This window comes from Corvus hawaiiensis, chromosome 5 (genome assembly GCF_020740725.1).
Source record: "Corvus hawaiiensis isolate bCorHaw1 chromosome 5, bCorHaw1.pri.cur, whole genome shotgun sequence".
NCBI lineage: Eukaryota > Metazoa > Chordata > Aves > Passeriformes > Corvidae > Corvus > Corvus hawaiiensis.
In genome coordinates, this window is record NC_063217.1 from 55,926,861 (window position 1) to 55,946,387 (window position 19,527).

A 19,527-nucleotide genomic window follows, 5' to 3' on the forward strand; every position below is an offset into this window, starting at 1 on the left:
CTCCTGAGTGAGAAGGTTTCTGTTGAGTCACTGCTGTGATGCAGTGCAGCGTTAGCACCTTCACCTCTGCAATGAACCCTCTGGCTGGCATCCAAGATCTCAACGGGAGACACCTAAGCAGTTTAGTTCAGTCATCAGTCTTGAAAGATATGTGATATCTCCAAGAAGAGACAAGTGATTCCTTGTATCAATGTTGCATTTGTATTGATCTTTGTAAGAATTTCACTCTGGACTAATACTGAATTGTCTAGTAAAACTTAGTCTCATGAAGCAATTAATCTAATCTATCCCCCTGAGCTTCCTCTCGGAAAGAAGTAGATTTCTTTAAAGAGAGAAAACAGAAATTAGTTTCCTGTAATAATGTATCAAGACAGTTCCACGTAGCTAGGCTCGATGCTGCCTGCTGTCTTTTTAAGGAGCCTGTCTTTTTCCATTGGTTAGGGAGAGAACACACAGCAATGAGACACTTAAACTAAAGCTTGGCCTACAGCTGCCTTATCTTAAGATGTTGCTGGTGGATGATGAAGGTGAATTCAGGATTAAAGCATTTGCTGTATTAGTACAAAGAGATAAAGTACATTTTGAGGAGAATTATTTTCCTCTCCAAAACAAAAAATGCTCAAAAGACAGTAGTATGCATGGGAGTGCATGAATATGAGAATTGCTGGAAGCACAATACTGCAAATTTCTGACAAGGAAAAGCAAAACAATTTTTTAAACTTGCATTCATATGGGTAGTTTGGGAATTTCTGTCTAAATGTATTAGCACAGTTCAGAACAAACAAAGTAATTAGAAGAATTGAGTTCAATGCCTAAATCTCTATGACTCAAGCTCCCTAGTGGCTATTAGAATAATTCTTAGTTTACTCATCGCTTCCTTCAGGAGAGTTTAAAAATTAGCTCTGAGTATTTTTTGGTGTAGAATGCAGAGAACTGTGGTTCAGAATTGCAATTGGCGTTCCTAATATTAAACCAAAGCATATGTGTTAAAAGCTGTATAGTTGTTGCCACAACTGATCTCTGCTACTGAGATGGCATGGAAAAGATACAAAGTTTTTGTAAGGTACAGAGATGGGATCACCTCATTCCATTGCAGAAGACTGAGAAAGGCAGAGTTCACTGGAGGTGAAAACCCAGCGGCTTGTGAGGCTGTATGTGAGTGTAACCAGCCCAGCAGACGTGACATGTGTTGAAATAAATGCTCATGTGGCGAAAGAGGCAGTGAAAGCAAGGCTTGACACTTAACAAATGGCTAATGTGTTTTTTAAAGACCCAAATAGGTTAGAGTTATGGATGTAGATTTTATTTAAACTCTGTTTCAGCATCTGGTAATTCAGCTATGTGTTTCATCAGATCTTGATCTTTTCAAGGCAGTTCAGGATTGTGGTCCAGACACAAAGGTTGTGAGCAACAGTTCAAATACCCTTTTTTCCTGTGTTAATGGATGCATTCTTATATTGCTGGAGCTGTGACCATCTGTATCAACAAAGAATTGATAGGGGGAGAAAAGAACTTGCAGCACTTTTTTTTTAGGTATTGGGCTTAACCAGTTGGTTGGCCAAGCATCCAGAAGGAGATCCTCAGAACACATTTCAGAGCTACAGAGTAAGGCTGCCTGAAGCCTACTTGGCAAGGACTGTCTCTCTCTACTGGCTGCAGGCAGCCCATGGAGAAGCTGCAGAAATTAAATATTGGCAGGAGGCTGAAGTGAATGCTCCTCTCTCTTTGTGTTGTTTGTTCAGAGCAGTGCATGGGGGGTTTCTCCATGATAAGGAAAGAAGGCTCAGCATCCAACTTGTCAGCAATTACATTGCCAAAGCAGGGAGAACTGAGATTTTTCTGTCAGAAATTCACACTCATGTCTAAAATTAATGTCAGAGTCTGTGTAGTTAATGCACAGTGTCAGAGAAGATAAAGCCCATCTGCTGATAGTGAAGGACTTCTTTTGGCAAGGTATTTTTAGTGACAATTTAGCTACTTAAGCATAGTATCTCCTACTCCATAACCGAAGTTGTTTAACAGTTGAATAAATCATGCTGCTTGGCCACTTTCCAGATATTTAGGCTTCTCTCATAATAATCTCATTCTGTTTTTCTACATTGTGTCCTCTGTAATGTATCCCATCTCCTAAACTTACTGCTTTTATCTTCTCCAGTACTTCCCCTGCTTCCTTACTTGCTGTTTGACAAACTGCACTGGTGCTTTTCTAAGGAAAGATTATCTTGTGCTTTCTGTATTTCTAATGAATAGAATAAGGGAAAAAATGGCTATTTGCATTCCTTGTAACGAAGTGTGATCTAAGATATAAGAACATGTAAAGGGCAAGGTCAAACAGCTTAAAAAAAGATTGGAGATTTGGTTCACTGTTTTTTCCCAACTTGGATTGTTCAGATTTATTGTGATGGAAGGCAAAGGTCAAGTATATTGAGAAATATGGCCCTGGAGGAACAGTGAGCACAAAGGAACATAAATAGTTGTCTTTTCTGTCACTGGGCTAATCTGTGTAAAGTATTAACATTTGCAGCTTCTTGGAGGAAGTTATTGTCCATTGACCTGAATTTGAGCTCCTGTAGAGGCATAGCTTTAGTGAAGGCCTGCTGTGTGGGCTCTGCTTGGCTCTGACAGCTTGTGTGGAAAAGGAGAGGACCAGCTGGGTTTTCTCTCCTCCTCTCTGTTCTCCTGGAGCTGGGTATCAGAGGAGCTGCTGCACTTACCCTATCCTTTGGTTGGCACGGTAAGACATGAGGTCTCAACAGAATAATCAGAGGGTCCATTTGCACCCATTTTTTGCAGCTCTCTCTCAAACAATAATCTCTGTGTGTGGCCTCCATCATTCAAGCCCTCATTAACTTGGTTGTGTTTCATGCCAGCAGAGATTAAGCATGTTGTGAGGGATTGCTCCGTCCCCCCAAAAGTGGCTGGCAAATGCAGGTGTCCCGTTAAAATGCTGGAGTTAGATGCAGTTATTTATATGTGATGAGTATGTAACAGAAGTTACACAAAGGGTAACAAGAAAAGTGTATTCTCTTTGGATATGGAGAAAATGATAGATTGTAGGGTAGCTGTAGGTATTTCAGAGGTGCTGAACTTGAAGGAATTAAAATCTGATCTGAAGTTATGCATGAATGTCTTACCTTGGTTTCTAGCAGCCTTGGAGCCTGCACTGGTTGGGTGAAACTGAAGTGAAAGCAGAGGGGCTGAATTAATACTCCTTAGTGAGTAATGTTGGCCTTTGAAACATTATGTGGATGGGCTTTGTTTTCAAGCAGTGCAGTCCCAATCCTGCATCAGTCTTAAAAACAAATGTGCATCCAGGATCGGGGCCAAATTGAGTACTGAATATTGTTGTTTAAACATTAATTATTGCAAATTGGAGCATGCAGACATAACCTTTCTTAAAGGGTTCATAAAGATTTTAAATACTGCATTTTCCAGCACTGTAAAGGAATTTTTCATAAGTATTCAGTATGCTGAAGCCTATAATGACAGTTTAAAGCATCAAGCATAATATACCAAGTCTATAAATGTTCTCATCCATAATCATATTAAATACTCATGAATATTTGAGCTCAGCAATACAGCTCAAATACAATCATAAGGAGTGTTTTTGAAGAGCCTCTGCTTTGAAATGTTTGGAGATGTGAGCAACATACTTTGCAAGGGGATGTTAGGCTATGGACTGCCCTTTGTCCCCCTTTGTGTAGGTTGCTCTCTCTAAGATGCCTACTATCACTGTAATTTTGTGATGAAAAATGGAGCTTTTGCTTAAGCAAAAGATTTTTCCTATAAATGAAGCCAGTCAGTAAAGTCTTTGTGGCAGCATCACTCTAACTGTTCTGTGTTACCTGTGTTGCCTGTATTTTGCATAATTTTATTATTTATTAATAATTGTTATCATTCATTTTATACTATTGTTTTGGGGTTTTTTTTTATTAGTGCTTTTATTTTTTATGAATTATTTATTATTTTGCAAGCAATGCTGGTAGAGCAGAATTAACAAGTTGACTTAGGCTCATAAATCTATTGCTAAAGAAAATAACCTGGAACAGATTTTAACAAGCAGGTAAGTACATGCCCCAGAGTTGACTCCCCAGGATTCTCCAGTATCACAGGAGCTAAAACACTTCTGCACAATCTCAACAGTTGTATCTTGTCATTGCATTTCACTGGTGAGACTGGTGAGACGTAAGCCTGCAAATGATGCAGAGCACATAAGCGAGTCACACAGACTGAGATGAACACCTGTCTCAAGTGAGTGTTGCTGTATCTTTAGCTACTTATTAGACTGTGATCTTGCAACAGAGTCTGCAAACGTGAATATGTACCTGTTTTCAGCTGCATCAGTTTGTGGACCAGTGTGTTAGGCCAAATCCCTTCTATCAGCTGAAGTGGACGAGGTCGCATCTGTTACAGGCACAGTAAAGACCGCCTAGAGACACAGAACAGATTGCCTCAAGTCATAACTTCTATAAATTACTGCAACTCTGCTCTCAAAATCTCCATTTGTGCTTGTTGAGGGACTTAGGGACATCTGAGGTACTAATGAAAATGTTTTGCTTGGGCTGGAGAAACAAAAAATCCATGCAGTGTTCCCTGTCCTTTGAGTTCCTTCGTTTCTGGCAGGATTCCCTGGGAGAATGGTAAGGTGACTGTGGTGCTTCTCTACAAAAAAAGGTACTGTACAAGCAGCAAAAGTAGTTTATAGAGCACATAGCCCTCAGTGATTGTAAATTAAGATTACAGTGCTGTCATTCCATGCAAGCTGCTTCTGCAAAGCCACATGGGGAAATGGTAATGTGCATCCTGCATCTCAGACAGGGTGGGGTTAAACACTGTTGGGAATTCATAATGAGATGACCCTTTCACATGGAAATCTCTGGTTCTCAGTTGTGGCAGGGAGCTGTCAGCACTTGCTGCCTGGGGAAATCAGTTCAGTGAACTCAGTTCTGCTCATTATAGACAGATGACTACATCCCAGGTCCTCCTGGCCATTTGAGGCAAGTTTCCCAGGTGTGGTGGATGGTGGCAGAGCCTTGTAGTGATGCCTGTCGTGCCACTTGCATGTTTGTGTGTGTCACTGCACCGCTCTCAGTAGAGTCTGGGATTCACTGTCTCAAAAGCTCCCTCTGCATTTAGGCTGTTAGAGCTTGTTTACAGAGACCCTGAGGTAAATTCATTTAACTAAATGCCTGAGATGTAAGGAATTCTTTCACAGTGAGTTAATCTGACCTCAGGTCACTTCAGTTCTGAGTAAAAGTTGTGACACAGAGCCTTGCTGTGGTTTAACCCATTTGAGACTAGCTTTCCTGAGCCATCCTATGGAAGGAGACATGCACTCGGTCTGGAAGAACCCAAAGAACATGTGGGTGTGGGGTCTGCATGGACAGGAGCTGCATGGAGCTGCACTGGGTGAGCCAGCCATGCTTGTAGGACATTGGGCAGAAGTGTGAAATGCTGCTGGGTATCAGATTTTGAATTGAAGAGCTGACAGCCTGATCCTATTACCAAGTAATGTTTTAACTTCAAGAACTACTGCTTCTTCTGCTTTAAAATGACTTCACCAATATTTTCAGTCTTTAATACCCTGCAAAACTTGTGGTGCTGATGCACCTTTGCCCTCAACCCTTCTTAACTGTGTCAGACACTGTTAATGCTGGTGCCTCATTTAGACAAGGTGCATTTTTTCCAAATGCTTAATGTGGACATGTCGTGCTTTGCACACAGATCATTCAGAGCATCTCTCTGGGAAGGGCATGGTGTCCAGGGAATCTAAGGGAGGGGACACTAGAGATTTTGCTCCTGCTCTGCCTATGCTGTGTATCTGCTGATGGCTTTGCAAGCCACTGTGATAACTTCAGTGGGGGTTTTCCACCTCAAATCTCTAAGATAGATCTGCACTTATCAACACTTTTTCTTCTAGAAATAACTGTAGAAGTTGCAGGTCTGTGCCACCCTTCTGGTGTTTGTGGTAGTGAAACTGATGCTTCTGGTGCTGTTACTGAAGTAATTTGTACATATGTGGCTATAAGGGGATCAAGTCCCTCTGTTGAGGATTTTGTAACTGGAGTAAATTGTGTGTCTAACTCTCAAAGCAACACAGTTGTAATGCCTAATTAACATGAAAATAGACATAAGGGAACCTTGACTATGAACACAGTTTTACTGTGATGCTTTAACAAGATTTTCACAAAAGATCATGAAGGATTTTCAAGGAGTAGGGTATGCATCAGGAAAGTGGAAGTGTGAGAGAATATTTTCTCACAGATCTGGGTTTTTCTAGTCAGTTGAAGTGACATTTGTAGATGTCGTGACTTTTCAGAATGAGAAGAGCTAAAGTAAAATGCTATTTTTTTACACACATTTTCAGAAAAGTCTAGTCAAACTGATAGATCATGCAGTGTGGCAGCAGATGGGGTTTACTGTGTATAAATAGGCAGGGTGGTGTGTGCTCATAATATAAACTTATCTTCAGCTCAGCAGATATCTGTTGCAAGGAAAATGTCACCATGGAGAGCTCACAGAGTGTAATAGTCCTTATCGTGATTGAGGTCTAAGAATAGCAATTATAGGAGAAATATATGAGAAACTTTGTTAAATATGTCTGTTTAAATGACAGAGAAGTGGTGATGAATAAAATATGTTAAATTGCCATTAAAATAAATCAATTAATGATCCTTTGCTTAGTTACATTCAGAGAGAAGTGTTAAAAAAGACTGAAGCCACAAGCTTTAGCCTTGTATTTTGCATATGTATCTCACCCTACTCATGCAGGATTGTTCTGAATAGGATGATGGACTTTTCACAGGTTTGATTTAATAAAGTTTAACTGACAAGGTAGTGTGGGGAAGGAAGGGCAAGAAAGCCATGGAACTGGGCAGAAATTAAATACTGTTTTTATGCTTTGTGGAAAATTTATAGACTGGACTGTTCTTCAACCAGGTAGAGTTTTTTGGTATTAGCTGTTACCAGTAGGGAAGTGTTGGCTGTATTTCCCTGATGACTTTTCCTGGTCTTAAAATCAAGAGTCAGACACAGTTAGAAGGGGAAAAGGGATTTTACCTTGGTATTTATTTTAAGGATCCTTAGGTGTACACATCCAGGTTGAATGCACCCCAATGCACACTGCAATGTACACTCCCAAAAGACCTAGTATAACATTACAGGTTTTACTAATTAGCATATCTATCAAAAATTCCCCAATGAGAGGCTTGAATGAGCCCCCCTCCCCAAGGAACCTTCCCCTGGATGGTTCTATCTTGGTTTACAGAATGTGTTCTGGAGAGGACCTTGGGGTCTGGGGCACACTGATCCCTAACTACGAAGCTTCTAAAATGTTTAGTCTCCTAGCTTGACAAACAAGTCCAAGAATGTTGGCAAAAAGCACTGAGAATCCAGAAGTTGTAAAAAGGTATAACAGGGGTATAAAAGAAAAGGCAAAAAATCGTCACGGCATCATCCCGGCAGATGTGACTTAGGTGAAAGTCCTGCTATCTGGAGTCTTCATTTTGAGTCGCACGTGCTCTATTACATTCTCAGTCCTTTTCCTGGGAATGAGGTTCATAGGGTGCCATTATTTAAATGGTATTCTGTTTTGGAGAAACAAATGAGGAAGGGTTTGCCTGAACTAGCAAGCAAGCAGGCTTTGCACCATGCCAGCTCTGGAGCACACAATTTAGCATGGCAAGAGGGGTTTCCTTCGGTCAGGGCAATTGCATGGGCCTATTGAATACATACACTTTCTTCAGGCCAGTTGCTGAGTTTTAGTGAATATGTGACATTCTTTAAAATGAATTGGCCTGAGTGTACATGCAGATCTATCAACAGAAGTCATCCTATTTGTTCTTTGTTTGGTCTGAGGCCAGGTTCCACACTAATGAAATCAATCAGCTGATTTTACAGTTGCCAATATTCTACAGTGTGAAATAATTCAATCATTTAAAATTCAGGTCCTGCTACTCTAGCATGTATTAAATGTGGAAATGATAGCAGTAAGGACTCTCTTCTAGAGTTTACACAGATATGTTCTGCTGCAGTGGGTTACTCTCCCTCTTGACGTGTAGATGTATGGCAGAGAATAAAGCATTGAGAAGGATCAATAGCCCCTACAAAAAGGCCCTTTTTGATGACAAATTTCTGGGAGCATCAGCTTTCAGAGCCATCTTGTTGAAATGCACATCTGGCCCCAATATACTACAGTTACAGTTTTATGGTAGTTAGTTAGTTTGTAAATTTTTATTTACTCTTTTCAGTAAGCAGTAGTTTACTTTCAAGTTACATCCCTGTGAAATAGCTTAGGGGGAATTTGTTTTATTTTTGGAAGATTGGGTTGTGTTTTCTTCTCATATAACCACTTGTTGTCCTCAGCCAAAATGTGCTTGAAACTTTTTTTTGGTTTTGACTTCTCTGCTTCTTCACTTTAAATCTTCCCTGTGTTTCATTACTCCTGATCATCAGTCTCTGCCACTTTATAAGGTCCTTAGGAAATTCATATCCAAGCAGCCACTTTGTAGCTTACTGAGAAGACAGTCTGTCTGCTGGAAGTACTGTACAATAGGAAACACTTAATGATTGGAGAAGAAGATTCTTCAGAGATCGTACTTTTGCATTAAAACAGAATTTAAGTCGGTTTGGGGCCAAGAAAATTGTCCAGTAAAGTGTGCAGAAAGCTTACATTCCAGCAGATGATCACAAGATGCTTCAATGAATTGTGAGCTCTGTTGTGAGCGACATGCATTTTTTGCTACTTGAGAGAGTTGTGTGAAATACATTAGGAAACATGCAGATACCTACAGTATCTTCCCTTTTCTGTGTGCCTTTAAGGTCTGTGGTAAGGTGCAAAGGGGCCTGTTTCAAGAGAGAAAGAAGCTGCTTCTTCAGCAGCCAAGTAGTTGGTTATTCTCCCAGAAAATGGAGCTTAGGAATCACGTTATGTATTGGTCTTTTAGGTTGTTTTGCAGAAGGCAGCATCCATCTGCATGTTTTAGAAAGCCCTTTGAGTTATGATCCTGCTTTCAAAAGAAATGGTAACTCCAAAGTTAGATTAAAAAATCTGGTGTGCACCACTGGGTCATCTGAAGGCAAAGACCTTGTTTAACTTTTAGTGTTTTGCTTAGCATGTGGGATTTCCTAATTTTTTTCGCTTACCCTTCTTGTGTACCTTTGAGGTTATCATGAATGAGGTTTTGGAGGAAGCTAAATGTGTCTGAGCTGTCTGCACTGTGTGTGGTGAAACACAACTTAGAGCAGAGTTGGTGGCACCCCACTTGGTGGCTGTCTCACTTAAATCCCTACCTAGATTCTGTGGAGAGGGTCGTTTGGCCAACAGGTGTGGTATTTAATATCCATAAGAAAAACTGCAGACAAACTGTGATGATAGTTGTTACCAACATAGGAACAGTCCTCCTTTCCAAGACAAAAGTTCCTGTGCTTGCTATCCAGCCTGTATCCACAACTGAAATGTTACAGAGACCCTGTGCAGGACCTTTTGTATGTTGAGTCCCTGTAACACCCTGCTTGTTGTCTCTCCAATTCTAGTGTGCCCTCTGGATTTGAAGGGATAAAAGAACAGGAGATCTGCAACAGGATAATGACAAAAATGCTGGAAAATTACAATACTTTGTTTGAATTAGAAGGCTTGAAGAAGGATGAAGAAAAGCCTGTATGTGAAGAGCTAGCAAGAATAATTTTGGTAAAAGTGAGTATCTCTAATATTTCATTTTCTTACAGCAAATCAATAATTCAGGCTTATTTCAGGCTTCAATTCAGAAATCCTTTAGATAAGTGGAAAGCAGACTCTTGTGTAATAATGTTCTGTGTTATTGATTGGTATGCAGTTTACACATTGATTCTGCTGATAGGCTAATTTTCATTACTAGTCTGGAAGCTCATTCTATTAAACATCTTATTCTTTGTTGGCTACACACTTATTTATCCAGGAAATATATTCACTAAATTTTAAATGTTTTTGAATGAGGAGGCAGAATAATTTTAAGAAGTGTTCAGGGTTTCTGACATGGTTTATCATTTATGGTGTACTTCAGTGATGATGAACTTTGGTACTCTAGGACAGTGTGAGGTCCCTAGCCTTTGCCACTGTGAAATCTGCCTGTCTCAAACATGTACCTGAGTTTAAGAGTTACATATTCTGACTCAGAACAGCCATTACTGAGTGCGCTTGAAGAGAAGCATTAAATAAAGAGTTACTCTTTGAAGAAAGTACATTGGAGCTCTTAAAGAAAAGGGATACAGTTAAAGTATTACCCCTTTGGTGGGAAGAGGGCTTGTGTGTAACATCAAAGGATTCTAAAATTCAGAAGCTGACAAGTAGGGCAGCCAAAAGTGCCTTGTTCTGGCTTGTGCTGTCTCTACCACAGGAAGCAACCTCAAGTCTGTGCAGAATACGGTCATGAGGTTGGTTTGCAGTTGCCTCATTTCTTTTTGTGTGTTAACTGTGCAGATAATTTCTCTCTTACAGTGTGTGAATTCTTGAGTTTGGGAGGGTTGAACTACATGCCTATCCTTGGTAGGGTTCTACCCACTGATAAAATCACTTTAACCTTCACTGTCTGGAATAGAAGTTGACAGAAAATAGTTATAAAAATACTGTCTTTGACCTTGACAGAACAGGAAGTTTGGTGTGAGCCCAGGTTCTGCCATTCAGATGAAATCAGCTGGTAACATCTCTGCCTTTGTGGTGTATCACAGGAGGGTCTGCTGAATCTGTATAAGTTGGGCTCAGCTGCTGGTTTTCTTACGTGATGAATCAGTGAGGAAGTATTTAGCTGTATTTAGTTGTCTTTTAGCTGTTACTAACACTTAGCTGAAATGCTCCTGTGGAAGGAGGTAGAATCACTGATAGCCTTCCAGTGCCACAGTCATTTCTGGGTAGTGGAAATGATCTGCCTGGCCGATGGCAGTGATGTTTAGCCGCTGATGGTCACTTCAGCAACATATTTCTAAAAAAAAGAGCCCAGAAGAAAAGCTTCAGATATGTCTCCTTCTCTTTCAAGCCTCAGCCAGTTCCAAAAGTCTTTCACTTAGTTCTTTCATGGTTCTTAGTCTTTCACTAAGTTCTAAGGACTTGTAGTAATTGGGATTGCGCAAAGGTGGAGATCTGGGAAATTTCCCACAGCTGTTGAGAGATACAAACTATCAGCTTACACGATGACAACCAGAATTACTCCAACAAAATATGCTAAAAGTGTAATTACTCAAGTGAGGTGGGAAGTGTTGCCCACTGAGGCTTTGCCTCAGGAGACAGATGATTGCTTGAGAGGAATGAGCCATGGCTGAATACAAGGGCTCACATTGTGTTTGCATCTGTGGACCTTGTTGATATTTTCCAAATTCTGCTGGCAGCCAGCTGCAAAAATTTGACCTTGTTTGTTGTTCGTCTAATTTGGGTGGGAAGTTATTAGCTTAATCAAGGCACATACTCAAACACAAGAAGTACAATCATCTAACTTAATGTAACAAAGGTACTAAGAAAGTTTTTCTTTAAATTTGTCAGGTGGTTCTATGGCTCTATGAAAGGACACTTTATACTATTCTCAGAGGTTATGTTTTTTGTGTCCTAGCAGATATCCCCAATCCTAGCCAATCTGTATAACAGAGATGGTACACTTGAAGAGCAAATCAAGTGATCATAATGAGATTCAGTAGAGAAAAGTGACTGCCAGATTGCTAATGCATGAACCATTACATACAGCAGAAGCTGGTCTGTGTAATAAAAGAACAAATGCCTCAGAGAATTATTTGGCATGACCTGTGTCACAGTGTCCAGAAAACAGCAAGCTATTTGTAGGCAAAGTTGCTGCTTCTGGAAAAGCCATTGATATATCTACAGGTAGGGGGATAGAAATTTTCCAAGTAATCCTGTTGAAAGCAGTGAAAAATGTAGGATGCTCAGGACAATGCTCTCATAAACTGAGGCCCTGTTGATTCTAAGGGTGTTGCATTCAAGCATGAACAGTGGTGGGATGGGGGAGTGGATGGCAAGGAAAGTGAAGAAATGAGGACTTGCCCTTTACCAAACTCAGCTGCATTTATTTAAGTGGCTTTTTTAGCTTCTGTTTTGGGAACAGCAGGAGAGTGAGGAGAGATTTAGATGACCTTATTCACTTCCTTTTGGGGTGTTCCATCATCCCTTCCCCCAAATCCCTCAATACATTGCCAGCATTTCACCCTGAGTCACTACACTGCTACCTTTCCCATGATTGTCTTCACTCTCACTCCTTCCTCACTTTTCCATGTTTACATTTTTCTCTGAATTCCCACAGCCCCGTCCCGCTATTCTTGCTGTACTCAAACTTGACAGCCCTTCATTCCCATTCCAGAGGAAAGGCTGGCAGTCTGTAGTGAAGTGCAGAAGCTCCAGCACTCTTGATACATGACCTTCCATCATCTCCAGTCACTCTGCATGCACGCTGTGGCCCCTCCACAGCCCTTATTTCGTTGCCATCCTTCCTTTGGCATTCTTGAATGTGGAGATAACTTTTTCTGTAGGTTAGTACAGTGGCTTGTGGTAATGTGACCTGTCTTATGTGTTCTTCTCAGTGTATAGTTCGGGTATAGGATTTATTGAGACCTTTTCCTGGACACCCATTAATTCCTCTCTTGGTTGGAATGCTGGCATTAGTAAGCATTCCCAAAATGGGGGTGGAGGTACTTGAAAAAAGTCAGTTTTTACACTGTCTTAAGAGTTTGACCTCATGATGAGTGAAGCCATTAATGCTGATCCAGATGTTTCTTGATTAAGAGCTTGGAAAGAGCATCTATAAGCATGAAAATTCATATACAGGCAGAAGAACGCCACACATTTGCAGAAGGACTAACTTGAATCAAAATTTGAAATTCAATGACAATGGTTTGAAAAAATAAGGAAAGACATCAAAAAGTACATCAAACAATGCCCTTCTCTCATTGCTCTGGGATGCCTTTCTAGCTTAGTGTATTACAAAATTAGCCCTGCTTTTTCTTATCTCTTTTTCATGGCTTCAGACTCTTACTTTGGTGCTGAAATCTCAGCGGGAAAAAGAGGAACATACTAGTTAGTGTCTGAAGATGTTGTGAGAATCTTACTTTTCCTTGCAGTCTTGGGCTGTTGTTGAGGTTGCTTAGGTGCCTGTTGTGTGACATTATCCACTCATAATAATCTTTTTTGAAGTCAACATCAACCCTCAATCATTAATTAAACTGAAAACCAGGGGAGTAGTGGCTCATGCTATCCACCCCAAAACAGGAGTGTCATGTCTTGGTCATATTTACCATCTTCCCAAACTTGGCTGACTCTGACACTTCATGGTCTGGATATCTTAAGATTTTCCACACTTTGGTCATAAAATCAGTGGAATAAAAGCAGGAAATACTGCTCTTTTAAAACGAAAACAAGAATATGTGGATCATTAGACAAAGTCATGGAAGCGTCAAGCTACTCTTGGAGCAGTGTATTGGAAAGGAAAAACAGCTCCGGCGGAGCAAGTTGCATCTTGTTTACTATATTTGTCATAGCTAGGGGAAATCCACAATGCTGCAGGCTTCCAGAAGGAACAAGAGCATTTCAATCAGGTACAGACTGTGGCAGCTTAACGAAAATATGTTTTAAAGAGGCTGAAAGTTAATTAGTGTTAGAGATGGGAAAAAGAGATGTGATTCTGTAGGGCTGCTGATAGTTGAACTGCCATTCTTGTTGTGTGTGTGCACTGAGGAGGCACAGGTACACCTTTATCCCAGTTACAGTTCTTCTTTCAGAGGTTGCTCAGTCATTGGGAAAGACTAGTTGTGCTAGGTAAAAAGTATTTCTTAGCTTGCTTTCTCAGTGGATCATAATTCAGAAAATAAGGCAGCTGGAAATCTCTGCAAGTTTCATTCCAGTCCCTGCTTTGTTCCTAGGGCTGTAAAGCCTCCTCTTGCTCATTGCTCAGGCATATTGCAGTATTATAATTAGAAATGATGGGAAATGTTTCTTTGGAAACATCTACATTTTTTTAGAAGTGCAATTTTAATGAAAAAGAAAATTCATCTTAGAATAGTTTCAATTTCAATGGGAAATTGAACCGTCAGGTTCATGATGGAAGGAATTCGCTCCACCTAATAGAATGATATCCAGATGATCATCCAGTTTGGTGGCCAGCAGGTGGAAGTATAACATGTACTTTCTTCAGAAATATGTCTGTATTTGGAAACACCTTATAATAAAAGAATTATGGGAGTTGATTTATTTTCTTTAAATTCTGAAATAAGTTGGCGTTTGTTGGAATTTATAGGTCTCATTTGCAGCCAGCTATTACTGCAATCCTTAATCCAGGCTTCACTTCAATTTCCTAACTCCATGAGGGGTCAGTAGGAGTCCCAGTCTGTTGATCAATAGGCTCTGCTAGTTAGAGAGAAATGGGTGAAGTGGGTTGAGTGTTCTCATTAGGTGTTTGCTCCATGGTCACGTTGTCAGGATCATAAATACCTGGTTTTTATTAGGCACTGTTGTGTGTAAGCAGGTAATTTTCTGTCAGTGCATCTGCACTATTGTTCATTTTCACATTGTAAGTGTCAGGGTTTTTTAAGAAAACATTGTTATATTTTGCTTTGGAACAGAATTCCTACTGTGAATCCATATGATCCTGATAGATTTTTGTGTTACTAAACTGAGTGATAACTCATGTAATGAATGATCAGTCAGTCCTGAGTTGCAGTACTGCCAATTTTATAATCTTCTGGAAGAAATAGGTTTACAAAATCTACAGTAACAACAGAAATAATAATTTTGAACAAGGACCTTTAATATACGAAGGTCTTGAATTGCTGTTTGAACTGTAGCTGCATATAGTCTTATGTTGTACAGCTAGCCAGTGGTGTATTGCTACAGCTGGAATAAATTGGGACCTTGGAATAACAGTCATTAGGCTTCTCTAACGATCAAAGATAGGCAGTGAAGATTTTTATTTAGTTCAAGTTGCAAGGGAAATTTGGGCCGGCAAACTATTAAGAGACTCGCTCTTGAGAGATTTCTAGAATTATTCCTTCCACTGGCTTCAGGTGAAACATGTCACCTTTAATAGCGTGGTTTATAGCTCAATATTGTCTTCAAATAAAACATACAATCTGTTACCTAGTCATTGTATTTTCACCTTTTCCCTCCAATGCCTTCTTGACAGAGCACTTCTAGTTTCAAGAACCAGTCAGCTCAGAGCACATAAATATTTGCACTGGCACACAAGCACTGACATTATGAGGATGTAATGCTGTTCCTGGCTTGAGCACATGTTTGAGACAGAAATGCAAAAGGCTTTCCTCATTCCTCCCCTGCTGGGTGGTAGAATACATACCCTGTTCACCTGATGCAGAAGAAAAAGTACACTTGGAAAATTCATATAACATTAAAATAATATTAACATAATATGAAAATTGAATTGAAAGTCGATCTTACAAAGTCAAGGAAAACTATAAATGCACAATTTTATCATTGTAAGTATATTGTAGGTGCATTCTGATGCCCTCTGAACAGGCAGCTTTCAATCCCTGAAGAGCTGCAGAAATTGGTCTCTCGCTGATTTTTTGCAAAAACAAATAGTTTCAAAAGAACTCTTACTTTAGATGCAATTACCTTTCTGCATTTTTATCCTGTTTGTTTCCAGTCTGCTAGCCAGAGCTGCCACTTCAGTGGGGAGGATGAGCTGGCAGAGTGGTTCTTTGCACTTTAAATGGCAGCACAGGTGCACACACAGCGTTGTGCAAGCCTGCTCTCAGATTTCTGACATGCAGGCAACCTGCTGCTGCAGGTGTGGCTGCAACTCTTGGTGCTTGCTGTGTGCAAGGTGTGCAGTGCCCATCCCAGCCAGGCAAGACCCCTAAGTGCATTTTTTATTTTGTCAAGGAGAGTGCTCCAGCTAACTTAGCTTAAAGTGGAATGCTTGCTCCTTCCCATTGAACACTCTGAGCAGATCATTCAGCCTGAGATAAGATTTGAGCCTTCATCTCTGAGGAGAGGTAGGAAAGGTGAGATAGTCACACAGTTCTCCATCTTGGCTTGACTGGTCCCTCTGCAGTCAGTTGTAAATGTCCACCTCCACTGAAAGCCACAGTGTTTCAGCCGATTTCCCCCCATGAGCAAAAGTAGATCTTCACTTATAAATGCTTTTTTCCCTTCTTCAGCTATAGCATGAGGTTCTAATCTCTTTGCAAGATCTGGGAGAAACTTCTGAGAACTCACCAACTCCATGACTGAGTGGGCTCCCTCTAATAAGTCCCTCTCCCTGTCACCTCAGGGTTACACACTCAGCACAAACAAGAGCAGCCCCTCATTTACGTCAGGAAAGAAGGCATCCGTTTCTAATCCATGTTACACTGCCCTGGATAAGCCTGCAGGGTCGAGATACTTTCCTTTATTCTTCTTTCATGTCCGGGACCATTTTAGCATCGTGTTAATGATCGGCTTTCAGTACTGGATTAATTCTTTCCCATCAGGAAACAGCGGGAACGGATCTTTGGAAATCCTTTCCGAAGATCTGAACGAACAATTCCATTTTGTGCTGTGTCCCCTTATTTGGGCAAGTCATGCCAGTTTGCTCCTGCATGGACTAGGGAGCCCCCAAGAGTAGGAGTGGGATCACATGGGAGATGTGAAGAAGGGTGGGAAAGTGCATGAGGAGAAGGAGCACCTGTGGAAGTCTGTCTCCATTTTTTTGTTTAGTATTTCTTCAGCTAGGATTCACTTTGCAGTTGTCCACCAGTGAGCAGATGGGCATGTTTATAGTAAGGGTGTATAGTGATTCAGCCAGAATGACATTTTAAGATGTGAGCTGACAGGAAATGAGCAATATGAGATTTGTAGGGGAAAGTTTATAAGCCTCCAGACCCTTCACCTACAGGAAATTCAGTCTGGAGTGAGGAGGATGGTTATGTTTAGGCTGGGATTCAGAAAGGCAGGTAAAAAAAACCCTGAACAATTCCTTGTGCAATTCTGAAATAGCTTTCCAGTGCTTCTAGCTCTGCTGGTTTTGACAACTCTGTGTATGTATTATTAAACCAGAATGTTTCTGCTCTTGAAATTCACTGAAGCATTTACAGGATTATAAATCTGTCACTTGTGGTGTTACTAAATGCAGTCCTAAATATTTACACAAATATTTACACAAATATGCTAATGCTAAACTCTATAAAGTAATACATTATTATGCTGATACTTATTTTGCTAGAATTTCACTACCAATTTTTTCATTTTAACACATTATAAGAAGAAATTTGCCAAGATTTAGGACATATAAAGGAAAGACGTGCATAACTAATGTCACTTTCTCTCCTGCTGTCCATACTTCTAGTATACTGTAAATTGTTTTAATATAGCTGACAAATTTTGCAGTTGACGTGCTTAGGAATTTTGCTTTTGCTCTCTGAGTTTTTTCTTGAAACAAACACTCGTTGATAACTATCATTGTCCCATGATAATTCCACATAGCTAAAATGCAGGGAAAATAACATCCATATGTGCATGTGTGTCCTGGTCTGTACTTGCTCTTGTTTTATTTGAAATGTTTTTCATCCATTGTCTGATGATTTGGGTTTATTTGTGGGTTTTTTGGTTGTTGTTTTTTTGTTTTGTTGTGGGGGTTTTGGTTATTTGTTTTTTTCAAGGGGTATGACATTGTAATTTAGCACTTGGGAGCAGTCCATCTCAGTCAGGACATCATCATCTTTCAAAAGGGAGGCATCAAAGCACCAAGAAACAGGGTACGGTAAAATAAGCATGTGAGCTTCATGTAGCCAGCTGTTTCTGAGCATCTTTGCTGCACCCATGGGGGAAAAAGGAGATTAGCAAGAAGGTGAAAATTTTTCAACTAAGACAAATCTCTCAGTTCCTCCTGTTTCGATTCCTTAATGTTTATTCTGCTTTTCCTTAATTAGTCATTCAGTTAATCAGGTTATGCAAAATGATCATCATTATCCCCTCTGTATGAATCAGCAGTCAGTGTTGTCTTTGTGACAAGGACACATTGCAGGCAGTTGGAACTGATCCAAAGTAAAGAAGTGTGAGAGATTTTTCTGCTTGTGGCATTTAATTCTTGCTGGCCTCTGCCGTTATCTGGAATACTCTCAAGGTGGTAGCTTCAGAAGAAGCCAGCACTAAATTAATTATTTTTCCTATATTAAGAGCAGTGAAATGCTCGCTGGCTTCAGTATAAGTTCTATGGGTTTTTGAAAATCCCTCCTGTGAGCACTGTGGTGATCACAGTTTATCCAGAAGTTGATTCATACACCCTGCTGTGCCTTGTAATATTTCTAGTGCCCCAAAGCTTGTGTCCTTAAACTGGGCTCAGGGCAGTCTGAGAGCAACAGGAGCATGTGATGCATGGGACACAAGGTGCCAGATGCTCCTAATGTGTGGATATGTATGCTCTTGAAAATCTGATATATCCAGCAGATCTCAGCAGCATTCGACCTTAATTGCCAGCAGTGAACATCTCAGTTTCACTGTTAAGAAAGGGGTCTGTTCTTTGTGTGCTGAGAATCTTACACAAGTAACTAGACCAATATCGCGACACTCAGGACTCCCTAATTTACTGCAGATCAGATACTTCTTCTGAAAGTAACGTTGCTGAATTCCTTGTGTGAAAAACTTTTTTCCTTGTGAGTATTTTGATTTTTAGATCTGAAAATACAATTTCGCTTTTTCAAGACTGAGTTTAAGCAACTGTAATGAGAGATGCAGATCTGGAGAGCCTGTATTTTTCCCATATCTAGGTCATAGCTTTCTTTTAGATTCCATTTATGAATAATATTACAGGAAAATAGATAAATCAAATTCCAGTTTTCAAAACTGAAAGGTAGAATAAAATATTCCGTGGAACTGCTCTGAGCTCTGTTGTTACTGAACGCATCTGTGCGCATATACACAGAGTTAGGTAAACCCAGCAAGAGAGAAGTCCTCTTGTGCCACTTTGTAAATGTTTAATTTGGTTTTTTTGATCTTAAGTTCTGCTACAGGCTTCTTATTTGTATCTCAGACGGGTGTGGTCACTGACACCTTAACCCCCTGCAAGCTTATATATGATGATGTGCTGGTTTAGGCTTGAGTAGAGTTAAGTTTCTTCATTGCAGCTGGTGTGGGGCTGTGTTTTGGATTTGTGCTGGAAACAGTGTTGATAACACAGGGATGTTTTAATTGCAGATTGTGGACATGGGCATGGAAGATGAGTATTTTCCCTTAGTGAAGTCTTTGTAACCTTTTACAAATTCTGGAATTATGTTTGATCCTGGCACTACCAGTTTAACTTCCTGTAGCATTCTGTTATGAGTCCTTCTGCATGGCTGGAGATGCATTTTACTCTTTCTCCTGGAAACTACCACAAGATTCCACAGATGGAGTTGATGGCATTGAGTTGCATCACGGGATTGTTACTATGTTTGTCATTTCCTTTTCCCTATTGTAGTCCTCTCCAAAAATAATGGATTTCCACATCTCTGTCTTGCTTACGTATCAGCTCGTGACCTTTGTATGTGTTTTACGGCAGTGAGTGCAGTGGGTTAAGGTTGTAC

General features: G+C 40.3%; 1 protein-coding gene across 6 annotated transcripts in view; it reads left to right on the forward strand.

Moving 5' to 3' along the window:
* Positions 1-19,527, forward strand: part of FAM13A (family with sequence similarity 13 member A) — a 124,064-nt gene that overhangs the window by 15,725 nt on the left and 88,812 nt on the right. For all 6 annotated transcript variants that reach the window (XM_048304099.1, XM_048304097.1, XM_048304096.1 and 3 more), the window contains exon 5: positions 9,535-9,694. In XM_048304099.1, the coding sequence (XP_048160056.1) occupies positions 9,535-9,694 (160 nt within the window). The remainder of the gene's footprint in view (positions 1-9,534; positions 9,695-19,527) is intronic.